Source organism: Paroedura picta, chromosome 14 (assembly GCF_049243985.1).
Source record: "Paroedura picta isolate Pp20150507F chromosome 14, Ppicta_v3.0, whole genome shotgun sequence".
In the NCBI taxonomy this organism is placed as follows: domain Eukaryota; kingdom Metazoa; phylum Chordata; class Lepidosauria; order Squamata; family Gekkonidae; genus Paroedura; species Paroedura picta.
Window position 1 is genome coordinate 11,284,434 of NC_135382.1, and position 18,349 is coordinate 11,302,782.

The window sequence follows — 18,349 nt, forward strand, 5'->3', positions numbered from 1 at the left end:
AGGTGGCTTGCCGCGCGCTGCATTGTGGGTCGAGAGCCCTTCCTCGAGACGCTCTCATTGGCTGCGGTCGCCTTGGCTCCTTTCCGCGCAGCGCCTTGTGGGAAGGGAGACCTTGGCCTGTTGTTGTTGTTGGCGCCTGGGCTGGCCGTGGCTGCTGAGCGAAGATGCCGGAACGGGAGAGTGAGTGTCGCCGGGATGGCGGGTGGAGGGCCTGGCTCTCCCTGGCCAGCAGGGTGCCGGCGGGGGCAGTCGCTGGTTGTCCTGAGATGTGTCTCCCAGTAGGCCGGGCCTAGCGCCATTTTATTATCACAACAACCCTGTGGGGTAGGCTGTGGGTCGCTATTTGACCATAATAGTTTTGACTCCAAGCATCTGAGCCGCAGGCCCCATATCTAGGCATGTTCAGACAACATGATTTGAACCGGTTAGGTATATAGGGTTGTCAATTCTGGGTTGGGAAATACCTGGAAACTTTGGGGATGGAGCCGGGAGTAGGCGGCATTTGGGGCAGGGAGGGACCTCAGTGGCGTTGAATGCTATGGAGTCCCCCTCCAGAACAGCCATTTTTCCAGGGGAATTGAACTCTGTCGCCTGGAAATGAGCTATAATTCCAGGGTGTCCTCAGGTCCCACCTGGAGACTGGCATCTCTGTTGGTGTAGTAGTAGCGTTGGACTAGCATCTGGAGAATCTAGGTTCAAATCCCCGCCCCGCCATTAAAGCTTACTTAGCAGCCTTGGGCTAGTTATGCATGCATCCTGGCCTACTTCACTGGGTTACTGTGAGGATAAAATGGAAAAGGAGGTAAATGGCTTTGGGTCCCTGTTGGAAAGATGGGATGTAAATAAAAATAATGATGCCTTAAGAATGGGAGTACTAGTTGTGGTTGGTAGGGGTGATCCTAGGGATGCCAGTCTCCTGGGATTCCCCTGGAATTATAGCTCATCTCCAAACTAAAGAGATCAGTTCCTCTAGAAAAAAAATTGCTGTTTTGGAGGGTGAAAGTAGCATTATACTCCATTGATGACCCTGGATTTCCCATATCCTGCCAACCCCCCAAATCTGCAGTTATTTCCCAATCCAAAGCTGGCAACTCTAGGTGATCTTCGTGTGTGTGTATGTGTTTGGGGGGGGGGTGGCATTTGAAATAATTTGGCCAAGTGAGGGACCTCTGGAATTAGATAGCTCCTCCTCCCCACTTGCAATGGTTTCTGACTGCTGCCCAGAGAGCTGTTTCATTACTGCTCACAGCAAATATGAATCAAACCTAGCCTCACGGTGCTAGCCTATGGATACATATTGCATTTTTCTGGAATGCTGTTTTTATGCCCTAATTTTTTTGTGATTTGGTAGGCATTCAAGGATGTTAGGTATTTGAAAGGTGGTGGGTGGGTTCCAGATTAAGAACCATTGCTTTGCAGTCTGTTGTGTGGATGGCCAGAGAGGAAGGAGAAGAGCATCCTGAAGCAACAGAGCTTTCTGCCTTTAGAGAAAATTTTCTATAACAACTTGTCCAACAAAGTTTGAGTTCAGGAGAGGGCTACAGTATCGCCATGTTAGTGGAAGTACTGCAACAGAAGGGAGACAAACTGCTTGTCAAGAAGTATATGGGCCATAGAGTCAATGATTGTCAATACAGGTTAAGATAGTTAAGATGTATTGTGTAAAGAGAGAGGGGATGGGATAGGGAATCTTTGGGAGTAGCCCCTACAATAGATCTGCAAAATGTTTGCTGCAGTGTCCCTGTAGCTATGCTGTGATACACTGGGGGCTGAAATACATGGGTTGACTGGGGAATAAAAAGATCTTTAGCTACCCTATAACATTCCAGCTTGTAGTTCCAGACCTGCTGCAATGGAGACAAAAGACTGTTTATTTTTAAACCAGTTACCTCTTCAAACTCTATAAGCTTGCCTAATACCACATCTATACAGTCTAAAGGATCCTCCAAAATCAATATTAAATCATCTGCATAGGCCCTCAATTTAAAGGTCTGTTATTTAATTTTCAGACCTGTAATATTTTTGTCTTCTCTTATGTTTTGATTAAAGACTTCTAGAGCCATGATAAAAAGTAAGGGTGAGAGTGGGCAACCTTGCCGTGTTCCCTTCTGAATATTAAATGTAAGGTCACCATTTACTATTACCTTTGCCCACTGTTCTTTATAAATCTCCCTTATCCAATTTATAAATGTTCCACCACATTCCATCCTTTCAAGTAAGCTAAATAAAAAACTCCAATCAACAGAATCAAAAGCTTTTTCCATATCAATAAAGAATAATGCCAGTCGTTTATCCGGTCTCAGTTGGTAATATTCAATTACATTTAGTATTATCCTTATATTATTTCTAACTTGTCTACCGGGCAGAAAACCCGCCTGGTCTTCATGTATTATCTTAACCAGTATCCCTTTCAGCCAATTAGCCAGTATATTAGTAAAGATTTTATAATCTATATTTACTAAAGAAATAGGTCTAAAATTTTGCACCTCATTTGTCTCCAGTTTAAGTATAACCATAATATGTGCCTCTTTCCAGGAATCTGGGATGCCATCAATTATAATCTTGTTCATTGTCTCCTTCAAAGCTATTAGTATTTCTTCTTTAAAAACCTTATAATATGCACTTGATAACCCATCAGGTCCCGGAGCTTTACCATCTTTTAAATTGTTAATTGTGTTTATAATTTCCTCTGAACTTATAGGCTGATTTAGTAATTCTAACTGTTCTGAGTCCAATTTCAAAATATTCAGTTTTTCTAAATATTTCTCTCTTTTCTCCCTAGAGATGTCCTGCTTCTCATATAATTTTAAATAAAATTCAAAAAAACCTTGTTTAATTTTTTCTTCCTCCAGTAATATATTCCCATCTTTCTTTAGGGTTGTAATCAATTTATTTTGTTGTTTCTTCTTTAATTTCCAAGCGAGCCATCTGCCTGGTTTATTTCCCAGTTCAAAATATTGTTGTTTTACTTTATTTAACTGTTCACCTAATCTGGCCACCTCTAAGAGTTCTAGTTGTTTTCTTAATAGCTTTAATTGTTGTAGAGTATTTTTATCTTTTGGTTTTCCCAACAATATTTTTTCCATGTTTTTTATTGCCTCTTCTAATTTCTGCCTTTCTTGATCTTTAAGCTTTTTTAATTTACAGCTGTGGGATATCAATAGCCCCCTCATTTAGGCTTTACTTGTATCCCACACCGTTTTCATTTTAGTATCCTCCTGCATATTTAATTCAAAGACAAAAGACTGTTTACCTCCCAGAGCAGTGAATCTCAGGTTCTCCATGAAGTCTCTCATGGTTGGTCTTTGTACATCTGGTGCTTTATGCATGGTCAAGAGCCTCTTCATTAAATTGTGTGCTTGGCAATAGAATATGTGCCTTATTGGTTAGTAATCCGCTCTTCCTTTCTTCCCTTCAGGTGAACCGTTCTCTAACCCTCTGGCCCCAGATGGCCATGAGGTGGATGATTCTCATTCTTTCCACCAGTGAGTACAGCCTTTCATTGTCTTTTGAGCAGCCAGTTTGAGCTTTTGAGATCAAAACTTTGGCTGCTGAATAAACTGTGAAGAACCTAAAGAACATTTGACAGCAATGGGCTGGGGGAGTTACACTAGTGTAGGAGGGAGGAATTATACCATTGTTAGCACTGGATCTAGAAAACCATTTGTGCATTTTGTATATGTTCTGTTCTCCCTTCTAATCATTATTATTATTATTATTATTATTATTATTATTATTATTATTATTATTATTATTATTATTATTATTATTAGATTTATAGCCCGCCACTCCCTTGCGGCTCGTGCATGTTACAATCCACAAGACAGGCTTGGATCCCTTTCTTTTATTATAGGGTCTCCAGAACTCCTTGCTGTCTTTGAAACATCCAGTGAGCACATTGTAAAGCAGTATTTGGAAACATTTTATGCTATGTTGTTAACTTCTGGCATTACTTAATGAATGCAGGTTATCAATTCATTATACTACTGTCGTGAAAGTAAAACACTTGTTTTTGTCACAGGTCCAAGCTTACCAATGAAGACTTTCGGAAGCTTCTTATGACCCCGAGGGCAACCCCAACATCTGCCCCACCATCCAAATCTCGCCATCATGAGTAAGCGTGTATTCTCTGTACTTCTTGACAAAGCCTTGCTGAATATTTCTCAGTTACTGTGTATTCATTTAATATTATATTTCAATTTGGCTGTCTTGATCGACATCATCTGTATACTTGAGTAGGAAATTTTAAATAAAGAGTTAATGCAACAGAATGTTGAATGTGGAGCAGCACCTAATAATGTTCGTTTTTATGTAGCGCTTTAGAGTGGTTGCTGTTTTCATGCACAGAAATGTTTTTGTTCATAGGATGCCAAGAGAGTACAATGAAGATGAAGATCCAGCTGCTCGCAGGAGGAAAAAGAAAAGGTAAATAGACATATGCCTGGCAACATTGGCTACCTAAAGAGTTGATGGCTTATTAAAGTACAGGAAGAATTCTCAGTAAACACTTGCCAGAAGGTGCTGGCCCTTTTCATGACTCTTTTTAAAGAGAGGACAGTGTTCAAAATGAAGCCATGTTGTAGATTATTACAGTGCTGACTGGTTTATTTTCAGTCTCCCTCCTAATAATTATCATAGAACTTTTTTTTAACTGCTGCTGACATTTTCAGCAAGCTGTCTGTCATGACCCTGGGTTCCAAAACAGATTCCCACTGGAGCTCACTGCGCTTGCTAAACTGTCATTATATTCTGTCCTTCCCTTTCTCACTGTTCAACCTGATCCAGACAAGGGCCCGTCCTCTTATTCTTTCACTTTTATTCAGGAACTTTTTTGATGAAGGACCCTTTCAGAAGTTGCTTGGAAGCTCAAGTGTTGAAGGCTTATTAAATCTACCCTGTGCACCTGCTAGTTGGTATTTTTCCCAGGATCTGGTCCCACTAACTAGTCTTTTAACTAGAAGTGTCAGGGGTTGAATCTGTTACCTCCTGTAGACAAAGCAGAGGTCCATGCCCATGCAATGCTGGCATTTGGAGGTCTGTTTGCACTCTGTTGTTCATGATTCAAGGTGCCTGCAGTGGCTTGGGCCTGATACTCTGCCCCCCCCCCCCCCCCACACACACACAATGGCTTTGTATCGTCCGAAGAACAAAAAGTGGCCTCTGAAGTAGTCCTAGTGCCGTAAAAGTCCCTGGGGAAAGGGGGGGTCATCAAAAGCTAGGTGGGAGTATTTTTTTCAGATGCTGGTAAAATCTTCATGGGACAGAGGGAGTTGATTGATGACCTGCTTTAAAAAAAAGGTGAATCAGATATATGGTTCTGTCAGCATGGGAAAAGTGGATCAAGGATGACCAAAACAGTTGTTGCTTTACTAGTACATGGTGCCAGACATTAAGAGAAGCAGGGATTCCTTAGAATGGCCTGGTAAGCATGCTTTGATGATAACCAACTGCCTTATTTTCTGGTACCAGCTATTATGCCAAGCTGCGCCAACAGGAGATTGAGCGAGAAAGGGAGCTGGCTGAGAAGTACAGGGACCGCGCCAAGGAGAGACGCGACGGTGTCAACAAGGACTACGAGGAGACGGAGCTGATCAGCACAACAGCCAACTACAGGGCAGTGGGGCCCACTGCAGAGGCGTGAGTGCAGTTGCTGTTGAGGACTTTTCCTTTGGAAGTACCATGTGTTTCTGGTGTGATGTGCATTGTTTTTCCCCCTTGTTGACCCTAGGGATAAGTCGGCTGCAGAAAAAAGGCGGCAGTTGATCCAAGAGTCCAAGTTCTTGGGTGGTGACATGGAGCACACTCACTTGGTGAAGGGTCTGGATTTTGCTCTGCTGCAGAAGGTGAGCAACAGCACGCCAGTCATTTGTGTACTGGGGGCTTTCTCTGTATGTTGTATGGCTTCTCTACTAACAATGTGTTGTTCATGATTCAATTGGCCTCTTCTTTGCTACCATTTCATACTTAGTCCAATAGAACTGGCTTGAAACAGACAGTGGTGTAAATCAAGCCTTCTTCCAACTCAAATGGCTCTTATATTAGAGGAAGGCATCTTTGGCTGGAGGAAGCCTGCAGACTTTTTCAATGAAGTGGCAGGATCTAGCACTTCTGACAGAGCTGTTCATTTAAGAAGTGGGTGTGAGAATTATGTCTATGCATTTTAGAGGAAGAAGTGTTGGTTTTTATACCCCACTTGTCACTACTTGAAGGAGTCTCAGAGTAGCTCAAAATTGCCTTCCCTTCCTCTCCCCACAACTGTGAGGTAGGTGAGGCTGAGAGAGCTCTGATAGAGCTGTTCTCACAGAGCAGTCCTATCAGAGCTGTGACTACCCCAAAGTCATGCAGCTGGCTGCATGTAGAGCAGGGAATCAAACCCAGCTCACCACATCAGAAGCCACCACTCTTAACCACTACATCAAGCTGGCTCTCTTTATTGGTCTAAATGTGAAACAAGCACTACCTGCTAAAGTCTGATTTATCTGGTATCTGAAGAAGTGAGCAGTGACTCACAAAAGCTCATACACTGCCACAAGTTTGTTTGTTTTTTTAGTCTTTTAGGTGCTACTGGATTCTTGCTCTTTTTTGCTGCCATGCTGAATAATATTTCCTGCACTTTTGTTAGTTAAAGGTAAAGGTATCCCCTGTGCAAGCACCGAGTCATGTCTGACCCTTGGGGTGACGCCCTCTAGCGTTTTCATGGCAGACTCAATACAGGGTGGTTTGCCAGTGCCTTCCCCAGTCATTACCGTTTACCCCCCCAGCAAGCTGGGTACTCATTTTACCGACCTCGGAAGGATGGAAGGCTGAGTCAACCTTGAGCTGGCTGCTGGGATTGAACTCCCAGCCTCATGGGCAAAGCTTTCAGACGGCTGCCTTACCACTCTGCGCCACAAGAGGCTCTTTTTTGTTAGTTAGAAGTCAAGAATTATGACTTTACTGCTGGTGCATGATGAACCTTTTTCTATATGGGTGGTCATCTGGTATTTCCTCCTCTCACTGCCAGCTGCTCTGTGCTTTTCAGACAGAATTCAAGAAAGGGACCATCTCCTTTTTCTGGACCTGCACTGTGGTTTGGTAACTTAGTCCGGCAACTGGGAGGCTGTTCTGCAGTGTCGGGTCTGCAGTGTTGTCGTGCAACTCTGTATTCAACTCTGCCTATTCATTCTTGACCAGTTAAAATGTTGTTATAAATTGTAGATTTTTATGTGCAGAGAGGGTGACTTCCCTCACCCCACATAAAACATCTAAATGTATAGCCCTGAAATATTGAAACTCCTTTTTTTAGTGATGTCATGAAAAGACAGTCATATGATGAATTTTCATTAGTAGTTGAGGAAAAAAATGCAGGCTTCTTTTCCACTCTTCTTTGTGCCATCCTGGTGTGAGAGAGCCCTAATATGATTGTCAGGCATTCTTGTTCCATCTCTGCCCGCCCATGTTACTGGAGTGGTCTGTATCCTTCTGCCTAAGCCCTTAAGTGACCTGTAAGCTGCACTGAAGAAAGCGGGAATAGCAATTTGAACATTTTTTTCCCTTTCCGTTCAGGTCCGTGCAGAAATTGCCAGCAAGGAAAAGGAAGAGGAAGAACTGATGGAGAAGCCCCAGAAAGAAACAAAGTGAGTAGAGAAAAGCACTGGATTGTGGGCTTTTTAGTGTCAAGCAGGTGGAACAGAAATTCCAATTTTTCATAATTTCTCTTCTCTTTCTATCCCCCTCCCATTTTAATATTTAGAAAAGATGAAGATCCGGAAAACAAAATTGAATTCAAGACTCGTTTGGGTAAGACGTGTGTGTATACATATTGCATTGTTGGGCTACTGTGATTTTGGACGTAGGTGACTAGAAAAACCAGTCAGAGCGTAAAATGCCCCAGTGCTGTTGGGATGCCGATTCCATAGCGAGTGTTTGACCATCCTTCTGTGCTAGGCCGTAACATCTACCGGATGCTGTTCAAGAACAAAGCATATGAGCGGAATGAGCTTTTCCTGCCCGGGAGGATGGCCTACGTGGTGGATCTCGATGATGAGTATGCAGACACAGACATCCCCACAACCCTGATTCGAAGCAAGGCTGATTGCCCCACCATGGAGGTGAGCCTCCAGAATCCTGTTCCTGTACTAGAAAAGGCATGTTTGCTTTTGGTTTGTATCATGTGGGTGATGCCTTCCATCTCTTTCTTCCAGGCTCAAACCACGCTGACCACAAATGATATTGTCATCAGTAAGCTGACCCAAATTCTGTCCTACCTGAGGCAAGGCACTCGCAACAAGAAGCTCAAGAAGAAGGACAAAGGTGGGCTTCTGTTGTATGGTTTGGTAGGGCTGTGCATGTTTCTTTCCCTAACAGACACTGACCATGATGAGCTGTGTTGAAAGGAAGATGAACAAGATCCCAGGGAGGGAAAAAGTGGTGATGTCAAAATTCTGAGATGATGGGTCCTCCTGGAATGGACGGAACTGGGTGAAATTGTGGTGCAAATGCTGCTTATTCTACATCTTCCTCAAACAAGCTGCATGTTATGTTGAAGAAACAGGGCCTAAATGAGGAAAAGGAAGAGGGTCAGTCTGGCTCAGGTTAGGGTAGATCTTTTACAACTCTTGGCCTCAACTGCCCCAGGGATTCCTCCTTGTCTGTTTGTAAGCAAAGTATATTTTCTAGTCTCTCAGTATCAATACTGCTTGCCCCTAAAACGATTGTCTATTTGACTGCCTTACCCATCTCTGATGTAGTCTACTGTACAAACGTTTCCATTCTTTTAGGAGATGTGAGCCGAAGTGGATAAATTGGGTGCCAAAATAGGCTGGTTCTGACTGTGCTCTGTTTGCAGGAAAACTGGATGAGAAGAAACCCCCAGAGGCAGATATGAAGTAAGTTAACCATGTTCAGTAGATCAGTGGTCCCCAACCTGCGGGCCGCGGCCCGGTGCCGGGCCGCGAAGGCCATGGCGCCGGGCCGCAGCTCCCTCTCCCCGCCCCCCCCCCCGCAGTGAAAAACTTCCCAGGCCGCAAGCTTGTGGCCCGGGAAGCTACTTACTGCGGGAGGGCGGGGAGAGGGAATCGGGGCCGGGCTGCGCCCGTGCAGGCCGCGCCCACGCCCCGATCCGTGGGCGCGGCCAGAAGCGTGGGCGTGGCCCGCGCGGGCGCGGTCCGATGCCCTGCCGGTCCCCAGCCTAATAAAGGTTGGGGACCACTGCAGTAGATTATCCCCAAGGTTTAGGTGGGATTTCAAAATGGGGGCAGTTGAATGGGCTTCCTGCAGGACTTGGGACAGCAAACAAATATCTAGGCCTGGTTCATCCCTCCTTTGAGCTCAAGGGACTGCACAGCCTTTCTACAGGGTGGCTTTATTACCCAGAGCTGCAAGAGACTGGTGATGGGAAGGGCTTTCTTTATAGTATGTTGGAGAACGTTCTGCTCTCTGAGTCCTTTAAACGTATATCCCTTTTGCAAACAGTATCTTTGAGGACATTGGAGACTACGTGCCATCCGCAGCAAAGATCCCACGCGAGAAAGAGCGGGAGAGGTACAGGGAACGGGACCGAGAGCGCGAGAGAGAGCGAGACAGGGAACACGAGCGGGATCGTGAGCGGGACCGAGAAAGGGAGCGGGAACGCGAACGGGAGGAGGAGAAGAAGAGGCACAGCTACTTTGAGAAACCCAAAGTGGACGATGAGGCAAGTGAATGTTGTTTCTGGCAGGGTGCCGTGTCTGGGGTTTTAAAGTCAGTGGTGCAAGCTGGGAATACTGTCTTGGTTGCAACCACAGTTGCAGGGGCTTGGCATGATCTGGTTATGAGATATTCTTGGGGCTATGAGCATCTTCCCAATGGAATGCTGATGGCGTAGAATTCACAGTGAGGCAGATGGTGTATTGTGTTAAAGCACAAGGAGTGTCTTTGTAATGAAGAGGCACAAATTATGAACAGATTTCTCATCTGTTTTGCTAATATAAGATCCTGACTCTCAAGTCACTCATTTTGCTGGCCTCCCAGAGTAATGAGGTTTTTTTCTCCTTTCTCCTTTTAGCCAATTGACATTGATAAAGGTGAGTACCTCTTTCTTATGTTCGGTCTGAAATGGACTGAGATACACAGGACTTTCTTTTAACCGTGTGAGGTGTGTTTCATAGGCTTTCAAGGTGGGCTGGGTTTAATTCTGAACCTTGCAGTGCTGTGAAAGTTAAGAATGCTACTACTGAACCGGGTGGCTGCTCGGATTAGACACAGTCCCTTTGGATCTGGAAGTTCCCCTTTGTCCTCGGTGGTGGCCCTTGCAGGAAGAGAAAGGCTCATGTTCTCTTAGCTGACCTGTTGGGGGAGGCGGGCTGTACTTTTAAAGGCCTCTCTTTGCAAATCTGTTAAAATCAGGAACTCTGATTTATTCCTGAGTAACTGTGTTAGTCTGCTGCAACCAAAATCACAGGAGGTCTTGTGGTACCTTAAGCGGGGTGTCAACCTTGAAGTAGCAGCTGGAAGTCTCTCACTGTCACAGCTATTCTCCAAATGACAGATCAATTCTCCTGGAGAAAATGGCCCCTTTGAAAGATGGCATCATACCCTATTGAAGTCCTTCCCCTTCCCTAATCCCAGCCAATTCAGGTTTCACCCCTCCAGAATCTCCAGGTATTTACCCAACCTGGAGCTGGCAGACCTATACCTTAGAAGAGGAAAAGAAGTGTTGTTTTTTAGTTTCCTGCTTTTTACTATCCAAAGAAGTCTCAAAGCAGCTTCCAATTGCCTTCCCCTCCTCTCCCCACAACAGATACCTTGTGAGGTAGGTGAGACTGAGAGGGCGCTGAGAAAACAGTGACTGGCCCAAGGTCACCCAGCAGGCTCCATGTGGAGGAAGAGTGGGGGAATCAAACCTGGTTCTCCAGATTAGAGGCTGCCGCTCTTAACCACGGCACCAAGCTGAGACTGCCTAACTCATTGTGGCATAATTTAGACTTCGACCCTAGTCCATGGATGCTGGCTGGGTGACTTTGGCTCACATGTTCTCCATCTGCTAACCTCCCTCAAAAGGTTGTTGTGAAGGATAACGCGGAAGAAACGGCATGAGCTGCTTTGGGTCTGCATTGGGAGAAAGGTGGGGGCTCTGAGCTTTGCCTGGGCCCACAAAAGACATTTATTAGTTTTCCAAGTGACGTACAATTGTTATGCCTGTGCTGCAGTTGGTAGCTGACTGTTGCCTGCTGACCCCCTGGGTGCCTCCCTTATGTTGTGGGTTGTTGCTGCTGCTGTTTGTTGCACATTTGAGGGCCTCAGCATCCATGTCTAAGGAACCTGCTGGGATGACTTGTGATTGTTGCTTGTTGTAGGGTGTTGGGGTAAGAACCTTTTCTTTTCATTATGGCCACTAGAAGAGTAGGACTGCTTCTGTGCTGAAACAACCTCTCCTCTCTCTCTGTCTTTTTCTATCTCCAGGACCGGGTTCAGCCAAGGAACTGATCAAGTCGATCAATGAGAAGTTTGCTGGTGCCGGCGGTTGGGAGGGGGCGGAATCATATCCTTTCACATGAATCAGATGCGGGGGGGGGGGGGGGGATGGCTGTAGGCCTTGATCTGTATGCAGTGCTAGTTGCAGTTTTTCAGGGACCCTGAGCAGAGAATTCCCGAGGGATCTCCTTCCTGCCCCCCTCACACACGTGCCTTAATTCCATCCTCTGTATCCTTGCCTGCCTGCTCAGGTGCCATCCCACTGCCCAGACTCATGGCTGTCTGGGCATATGGGTGATGAACCTCTCAAAAGTGAGCTGGCAGAAAAATAGCATGTTGGGGGCCGGTAGCAGTGGGCCCCACCAGAAGCTCTGGGCCCTGGTGGCAGCTCCATTAGAAAGTGTGCTGATGCCAGCCCTGTCTGGATGGCACAAGCTGGCCTAATCTTGGAAGCTAAGCAAGGTCATCCCGTGTTCTTATTTGGATGGGAGACCACTGAATCAGCCCAGGGTCGCTTCACAGAGGCAGGCAGTGGCAAACCACCTGTGGACATCCCTTGTTGTGACTTGATGGCACTTCGCACCATCACAGCGCTGTAGAAAGCAGCAGCCTCAAAGGCCTCTTTCCTCTCCTGAATTCAGGTGTTGATCCACAGAGGAGACTCTCTCCTGCATGATGGGGAATGCCCGAAGACTGCTTGCCATGTGTTCTAAGCCTTCTGCAGCCCTGCCTTGTAAAGATGCTGTCTTTCTGAACTGGAGGGGGCAGTTCTGGGGACTCCTCAAAGCTGACAAAGATCCCTGATTCTTGGTGGGCCATTTTAAACAGCTGGCTTCTAGAGTGGGGGAGGAGACACTTCATGCCATGAAGTGAGCAGTGAGATCACTTGTCAAAGTAGAATTATTGACAAGGAGCATCTATCCCAGGGGTCCTCGACCTTTCTGAGTCCATGAACACAGTCGAATTCTGACGCGGCCTGGTGGGCGCAGCAACAATATGGCTGCTGCAGCAGGTGAAGCCAGCCACAAAATGATGGACCACTTTAGTTCAGATGCACAGTGAAGATTCTTGTGCTGTACTGGCAGCTGTTGCCAAAGCAACATTTGAAAAATCCACACAGCCAATCAAATCTCTCATAGCTAATCAAAAGCTGTGCTGGGGAAAAGCCCTACCCACTTTCTAGAAACACTTGGCAGGCACTGTTGCGGACCCCTGGTCTAGACAGTGCAAGAGGTGTGGACTAGGGAGTCATTGCCACTGTCATGAGTCAAGGGGGAAACACGTTTATTTATGCCCCACCTTTCTCTTCCCTGTGGACCCAAAGCAGCTTACGTCATTTGCCTCTCCTCCATTTAATCTTCTGCTGGCCCGAGGTCAACCCAGTGAACTTCCATGGCAGAATGAGGATCCAAATTTGGGCCTTTGCAATCTTGGTCAGACACGGTATCTACAATACCAAGTTGGCTGTTTCCACTTCAGTAACGTGTACCTTCTGCTTCAGTCAGTGGAGAAGCACCAGTTTGGGGGAAGGTATTGTTGGGAGGGAAATGGAAGAGGAAAGTCTTGTGCACCAGGTTGGGAGGAGCCCATCTGTCCCAGTCCCCACCCCTACACCAGTAAACTTGGACCATGTATTTTTGCATGGTCTAATTTGTGGATTTGTCCAGACTGCTTTTTGCCTTAACATTTGTCACAATAAAAAAGCCTGAAGATAAGAAGCAGCTGGTGGGTGACTTCTTTGGAATGTCGAACAGCTACGCGGAATGTTATCCTGCAACGTAAGGAAGCTGTATTTCTCCGCGGGGGGGGGGGGGATCTTTGCCTGGTGGGCTGCTGTAAGAGTTCTTTTCCATCCGGCAACGTGGAAGTGGCTAGTTGCCACTGATGCACCTCTGTGTAGACTGTCCTAGGTGCTGTATAATCGGGGCAGATGTGATTGCTCCTTGTGGGCTTTCTTGCATCATGCTGGGTTAATGCCCCCTCGAGTCCAGAAGCTTTTGCTTCTCCTTACTCCACACTTCCTTTATGTGGCTGGTAGACCAAATCAAAATGGAACTTGGTTACTTCCACTGTACCACTACTCCAGAACTGTGATGCTGGTCGGCAGTGAGTGTTTGCTAGTATCCAACAGTAATAATTGCTATAGCCTTCTTTAAATTTGAGATCTCTGCCTGAGCTGCAAGCCTTGAGTTTCCACTTTTTGTACATGCTTTTTCTCCTGGGAACCTGCTGCTTTGTTACTTGTGAGCTGCCTTAGACCAGGTTCTCTGGAGAGGGCAAAGGCACTTCCTACATAATACGTAAACCAGGGGTCCACAACCTTTTTGAGCCAGTGAGCACATTTGGGAATCTAACACAGGATAGTGGGCACAGCTACAAAATGGCTGTTACAGGAGGCAGAGCCATCCACAAAATGTCAGGGGAGGGGAGCTATGCATTACTCTGACTGTAGCCCTTCAGCATTTCAGACAGAAATTCTGTTTAACAGGATGGAGAGATTTGAAATATTTTCTTTCATACCCAAGTATACATATTGGGCTAGCTCAGAAACAATTACTAGGCAGTATCTGTCAGATTGCTAAGGGCCAATCAGGTGCCATGTTAGCTCCACCCACTTTGTAAAAACGTGGCACAAGGCAAGGTGTCAGTGGCCAAAATGTTGAGAACACCTGATCAGAACAGTAAAGATACTAATCCTCATATAACAGGGTAAACCAAGACGTGTTTTTCCTTCTGCCAGAGCAGCTGTGAGGAACTAAAAAGTATTTATTCAGAACATGGACATTAAATCTACAACAAATGTCCTAATTGCATTTTCTCTGTACAAACTTCTTCTGGCATTTTACCTGAAAAGTCATCTGAAGGAGATAACATTTTGTGGCTCCTATATAGAATATGGAAAGAGGCAGGTCAAAGTTGTTTCATTAGCAACAGTTACTTGTAGGCTTGATTCATGGGGCATTACCCCAAGCAGGAAGAAAAGTTCCTGTGTCAGGAGCTGAAGGCTTGTAGGTCGTGTCTTTACCCACTGACCACTGGAGATTTTTAAGATCATACAAATTCAGCAGTTTGAAAGCTATTTCATCATGAAAACCTCCATCCTTGTTTATAAACTTAATGGCAACTTCACATAAAAGAGCTCTGCGCTCCACCGCCACCAACCGGCTAATGGTCCCTGGCCCTAAAGAAGTCCGCCTGGTCTCGACCAGGGCCAGAGCATTCTCTGTCCTGGCCCCCACCTGGTGGAACGAGCTCCCGGAGGAGATCAGGGCCCTGACAGAGCTTAAACAGTTCCGCAGGGCCTGCAAAAAGGAGCTCCTCCGCCAGGCATTTGGTTGAGACCAGGCACAACCAACATCAAATGAAGGGCCCCCGCTCCCCTCCGCTCCTCCCCCTCCCCCCCTTCCTCCCAGAACTCCACCAGAGCGCTCTGGACCTGTTGTGGTATTGCACCGTTCCATCGTTATATTATTTTATTATATTGTTATACTGTTACATTATTCTGTTATATGGTTACAACCACTGTTAATAATTACTGTATGTTTTAACGAAGACTGTTTCATGTATCGTTGACTAGTTTTAATGTAAACCGCCCTGAGCCTTCGGGGAGGGCGGTATATAAATCTAAATAAATAAATAAATAAATATTGTGGGGTGGGGGAAGCTATCAAAATAATTTATGATAAAGAATGGCATAAGGCGGATTATTAATAACTGTCAATTGTGAGAGTACGTAATTATTTTTAAAGTAATTGCAGTTAGCTGGGTTGAAGTAGACAGATTCAAAACAATGAAACTCTGCATTGTTTTAAAGTGGGCAGGGGACTCTTTGGGGAACTCATGTCAAGACTCACAACACTCCAACAGCAAAGCCCGAGTGCCTCTTTGGCAGCAGCTCTCTAGTGCAGGGGTAGTCAAACTGCAGCCCTCCAGCGAACGCTGGCAGGGGTTCATGGGAATTGTAGTACATGGACATCTGGAGGGCCGCAGTTTAACTACCCCTGCTCTAGTGGGACATGCAGATGGGATCTGACTTGCCAGCCCTTTATCACGTCTAAGTGCGGCAGGTCATTCCAGAATGAGTTTCTAGTACTTGCAGGTTTAGGTAAGCCTTATTATGTCTAGCTGGCTGTGTTGATGTGGACCCTGGCCCTGCAGGAGCTTTCTACATTCCATAGGGCCTGCAAAACGGAGTTCTTCCACCAGGTCTATGGTTGAGGCTGGGTGGTGCAAGGGAGATCAGGGCCCCCGAGAGAAGTGGCGGTAGCAAAGTCAATCAGCGCCCTCTGCACCGTTCCCTCTAGGTGGTGAAAATTCGGGGTTTTGGCTAGGAGGAGTGTTTTGCCATTCATCTTGGTTTTATGGGCAAGGATATTTGTATATGTATTGGTTTTTATATTGTTTTATTGGATTATATTTTGAGGTTTTTATGGAGAGATTTAACCCGCCTTGAGCCTTCGGGGGGAGGCGGGTAATAAATAAAATGATAATAATAAAATTAAAAAGGCTGTAGTAATAAATGAGAGCTTCTTGTCCATTTCTTCTCCAGAATGGATGACATGGCTGTGGACAGTGACGAAGAAGTCGACTACAGTAAAATGGATCAGGTGTGTTATCAGTTTGTAGATCAGGAATGGAGCCTACTACCGGTCAATGATGTCTTGTGTCTCCTTGGTCTTTGCGTGGCTCAGTGGCAGAGCATCTACTCCCCATGCAGAAGGTCTCAGGTTCAATCCCTGGCATCTCTAGTTAAGAGAGGTAGGCAGTAGGCGATGGGTGAGACCTGAGACCTTGGAGAGCTGCTGTCAGTCTGAGTAGACAATACTGATGTTGATGGACCAAGAATCTGCCTCAGTACAAGGCAGCTTCATGTGTGATGCGACATTGTGTAGTTTCCGTTGGAGCCTTGAGAGCTTGCTCTGGTCGGTAGTGGATTTGGGGGAGTTACCAAAGCGGGGAGCCACTTGCACTTGTTTTAATGCTCATACTCAACTGTAAGTAGAAAAATAGCCCAGCAAGGATGTTCAGGGGAAGAGGAGTGAATGTAGGCTTGCTTGTGAGAAAATTTGCATGGGGGTGTGCAAGATGGGCATCTCCACCAGGCACTAGAAAACGATGCTGCCTGCTTTAGCATCCCGTTCTGCTGCATGTGTAAAACAGCCTGGTCTTTTTCCTCCTCCTTCTGAAGGGCAACAAAAAGGGACCCCTTGGCCGCTGGGACTTTGACACCCAAGAGGAGTACAGTGAATACATGAACAACAAAGAGGCTCTACCCAAGTAAGCCATGCAGTTTTCCCTGATGGTGGGTGTGTAACAGAGTGGTTCAACCATTACTTCTCTGCGGGGACCCTTGTAAGAGATGAACCCAGAAGCCTTTGCTCTGATCTGTTGTCCTCTGCCCTATTCTTTCCCCCATCCGTATTACTCTTTGACTCCAGAGCGGCATTCCAGTATGGAATCAAGATGTCCGAGGGGCGTAAGACACGCCGTTTCAAGGAGACCAACGACAAGGCCGAGCTGGATCGGCAGTGGAAGAAGATCAGCGCAGTGAGTATTTTGTGTCTTAATGTCCTTTCACTGAACCTCCCCATGTCCCTACCTGGAATCCGGCAAAAGCTTCCCAAAATCATGTTTTAAGATTCTGTGGGGCACGGATGTTCGGGACACTTGGATGCGTATGCATAGGCTGTATGGCCAGCTGTTCTCCACAAACCTCCAAGGCAGTGATTTGATATCAGAGTCATCTTATCTTTTGGCCTCCTGAATGAGCCTATAGATCAGTGGTTTTCAACTTGGGGGTCGAACGACCCTTTCACAGGGGTTACAGCTGGGCGAGCAGCTTGGCCGGCAGGGGGGGAGGTGCTGCCACTGTTGCCGCTCCTCCTGCAGACACTTGTACTTGGCCATCAGCCGCTCCAGCAGTGCCTCCAGTGCAGCGCAGTCTCCTGCCAGGTGCTCCAGGTGGCGGCGCAGCTTGGCGGGACAAGAGGCAGAACCCAACTGAGAAACCCCAGATAAAAACCAATTTATATACAATCACTAGCTTTAAAGCCCGTTCCTAAGACTGGAACAATGAATAAGGATAACAAGAACAATGGATAGGGATGAACAGTGGATCTTGACACCACTGGTCAGTTTCGGTTTAATTTCTGTGAAAGAACACTTGCATAATTTCATAGCTGGGGGTCACCACAACATGAGGAACTGCATTAGGAATGTTGAGAACAGTGCATTCTGCCTGAGCTGTGTGTTGCCCCTTTTGTTGAGGTGGGTTGACTTCCTGTCGGCAGTGGCAGTGCTGTGTCTACCAAATGGTAACAATCCTCTTTTCTCCCCTTAGATCATTGAGAAAAGGAAGAAGATGGAGGCTGACGGGTTAGTAGAATTGTATTTTTGGCAGACCGTTGCCTTGTGGACACTGCTACTCAGTTGTGGCCATCTCATCTCAGGGTGGCGGGGGCTCTCTTGCTCTTAGGTGCACTGCCTTCCCATATTTCTCCTGCCTGGGTTTGCTCTTCCTTGCCTCATCCATGTGTCTTCTTCCAGGGTTGAGGTGAAGAGACCAAAGTACTGAAGTTCTTCATGCTGTGCTCTTGAAGCTTGGCTGTACTGGACGTGTGGCCTCGGGGGAGAGCTCAGCCCTCCCTGTCCCTGCTGGAGTGTCCCCTGCTCTGAGGATTGAGAAGGCCCTTTGGCAGGAGGGGGGAGCTTCAGATCCCACTGACGGGCTTAAATGCAGCACTTCCCTCTCGCAATTTGACTGCCACTCTGCCCATTCCTCAAGAGACCACTGTGGGGGTTGTGGTTTGTAATCCTTGTAGAATCAATAAAACTTGTATTAACGCCTGTCATACATTTTGTTATAATCACTGGTGAGCAACATTATAGCTAGACTGCTGTTTGAATGGTTTCGTGG

The 18,349-nt window shown here is 46.3% G+C and overlaps 1 protein-coding gene across 1 annotated transcript; it reads left to right on the plus strand.

Moving 5' to 3' along the window:
- The first annotated feature begins 13 nt into the window (after positions 1-13).
- Positions 14-18,284, plus strand: IK (IK cytokine). Its single transcript, XM_077310634.1, has 20 exons — positions 14-180; positions 3,419-3,485; positions 4,022-4,114; positions 4,366-4,425; positions 5,470-5,637; positions 5,729-5,843; positions 7,546-7,616; positions 7,733-7,779; positions 7,927-8,090; positions 8,184-8,292; positions 8,828-8,867; positions 9,454-9,673; positions 10,025-10,043; positions 11,422-11,499; positions 13,127-13,211; positions 15,983-16,040; positions 16,622-16,710; positions 16,872-16,980; positions 17,774-17,808; positions 17,980-18,284. Exons 1-20 carry the CDS (start codon positions 165-167, stop codon positions 18,005-18,007), a joined length of 1,671 nt encoding a protein of 556 aa, XP_077166749.1. The 5' UTR covers positions 14-164; the 3' UTR covers positions 18,008-18,284.
- Positions 18,285-18,349: the final 65 nt, after the last annotated feature.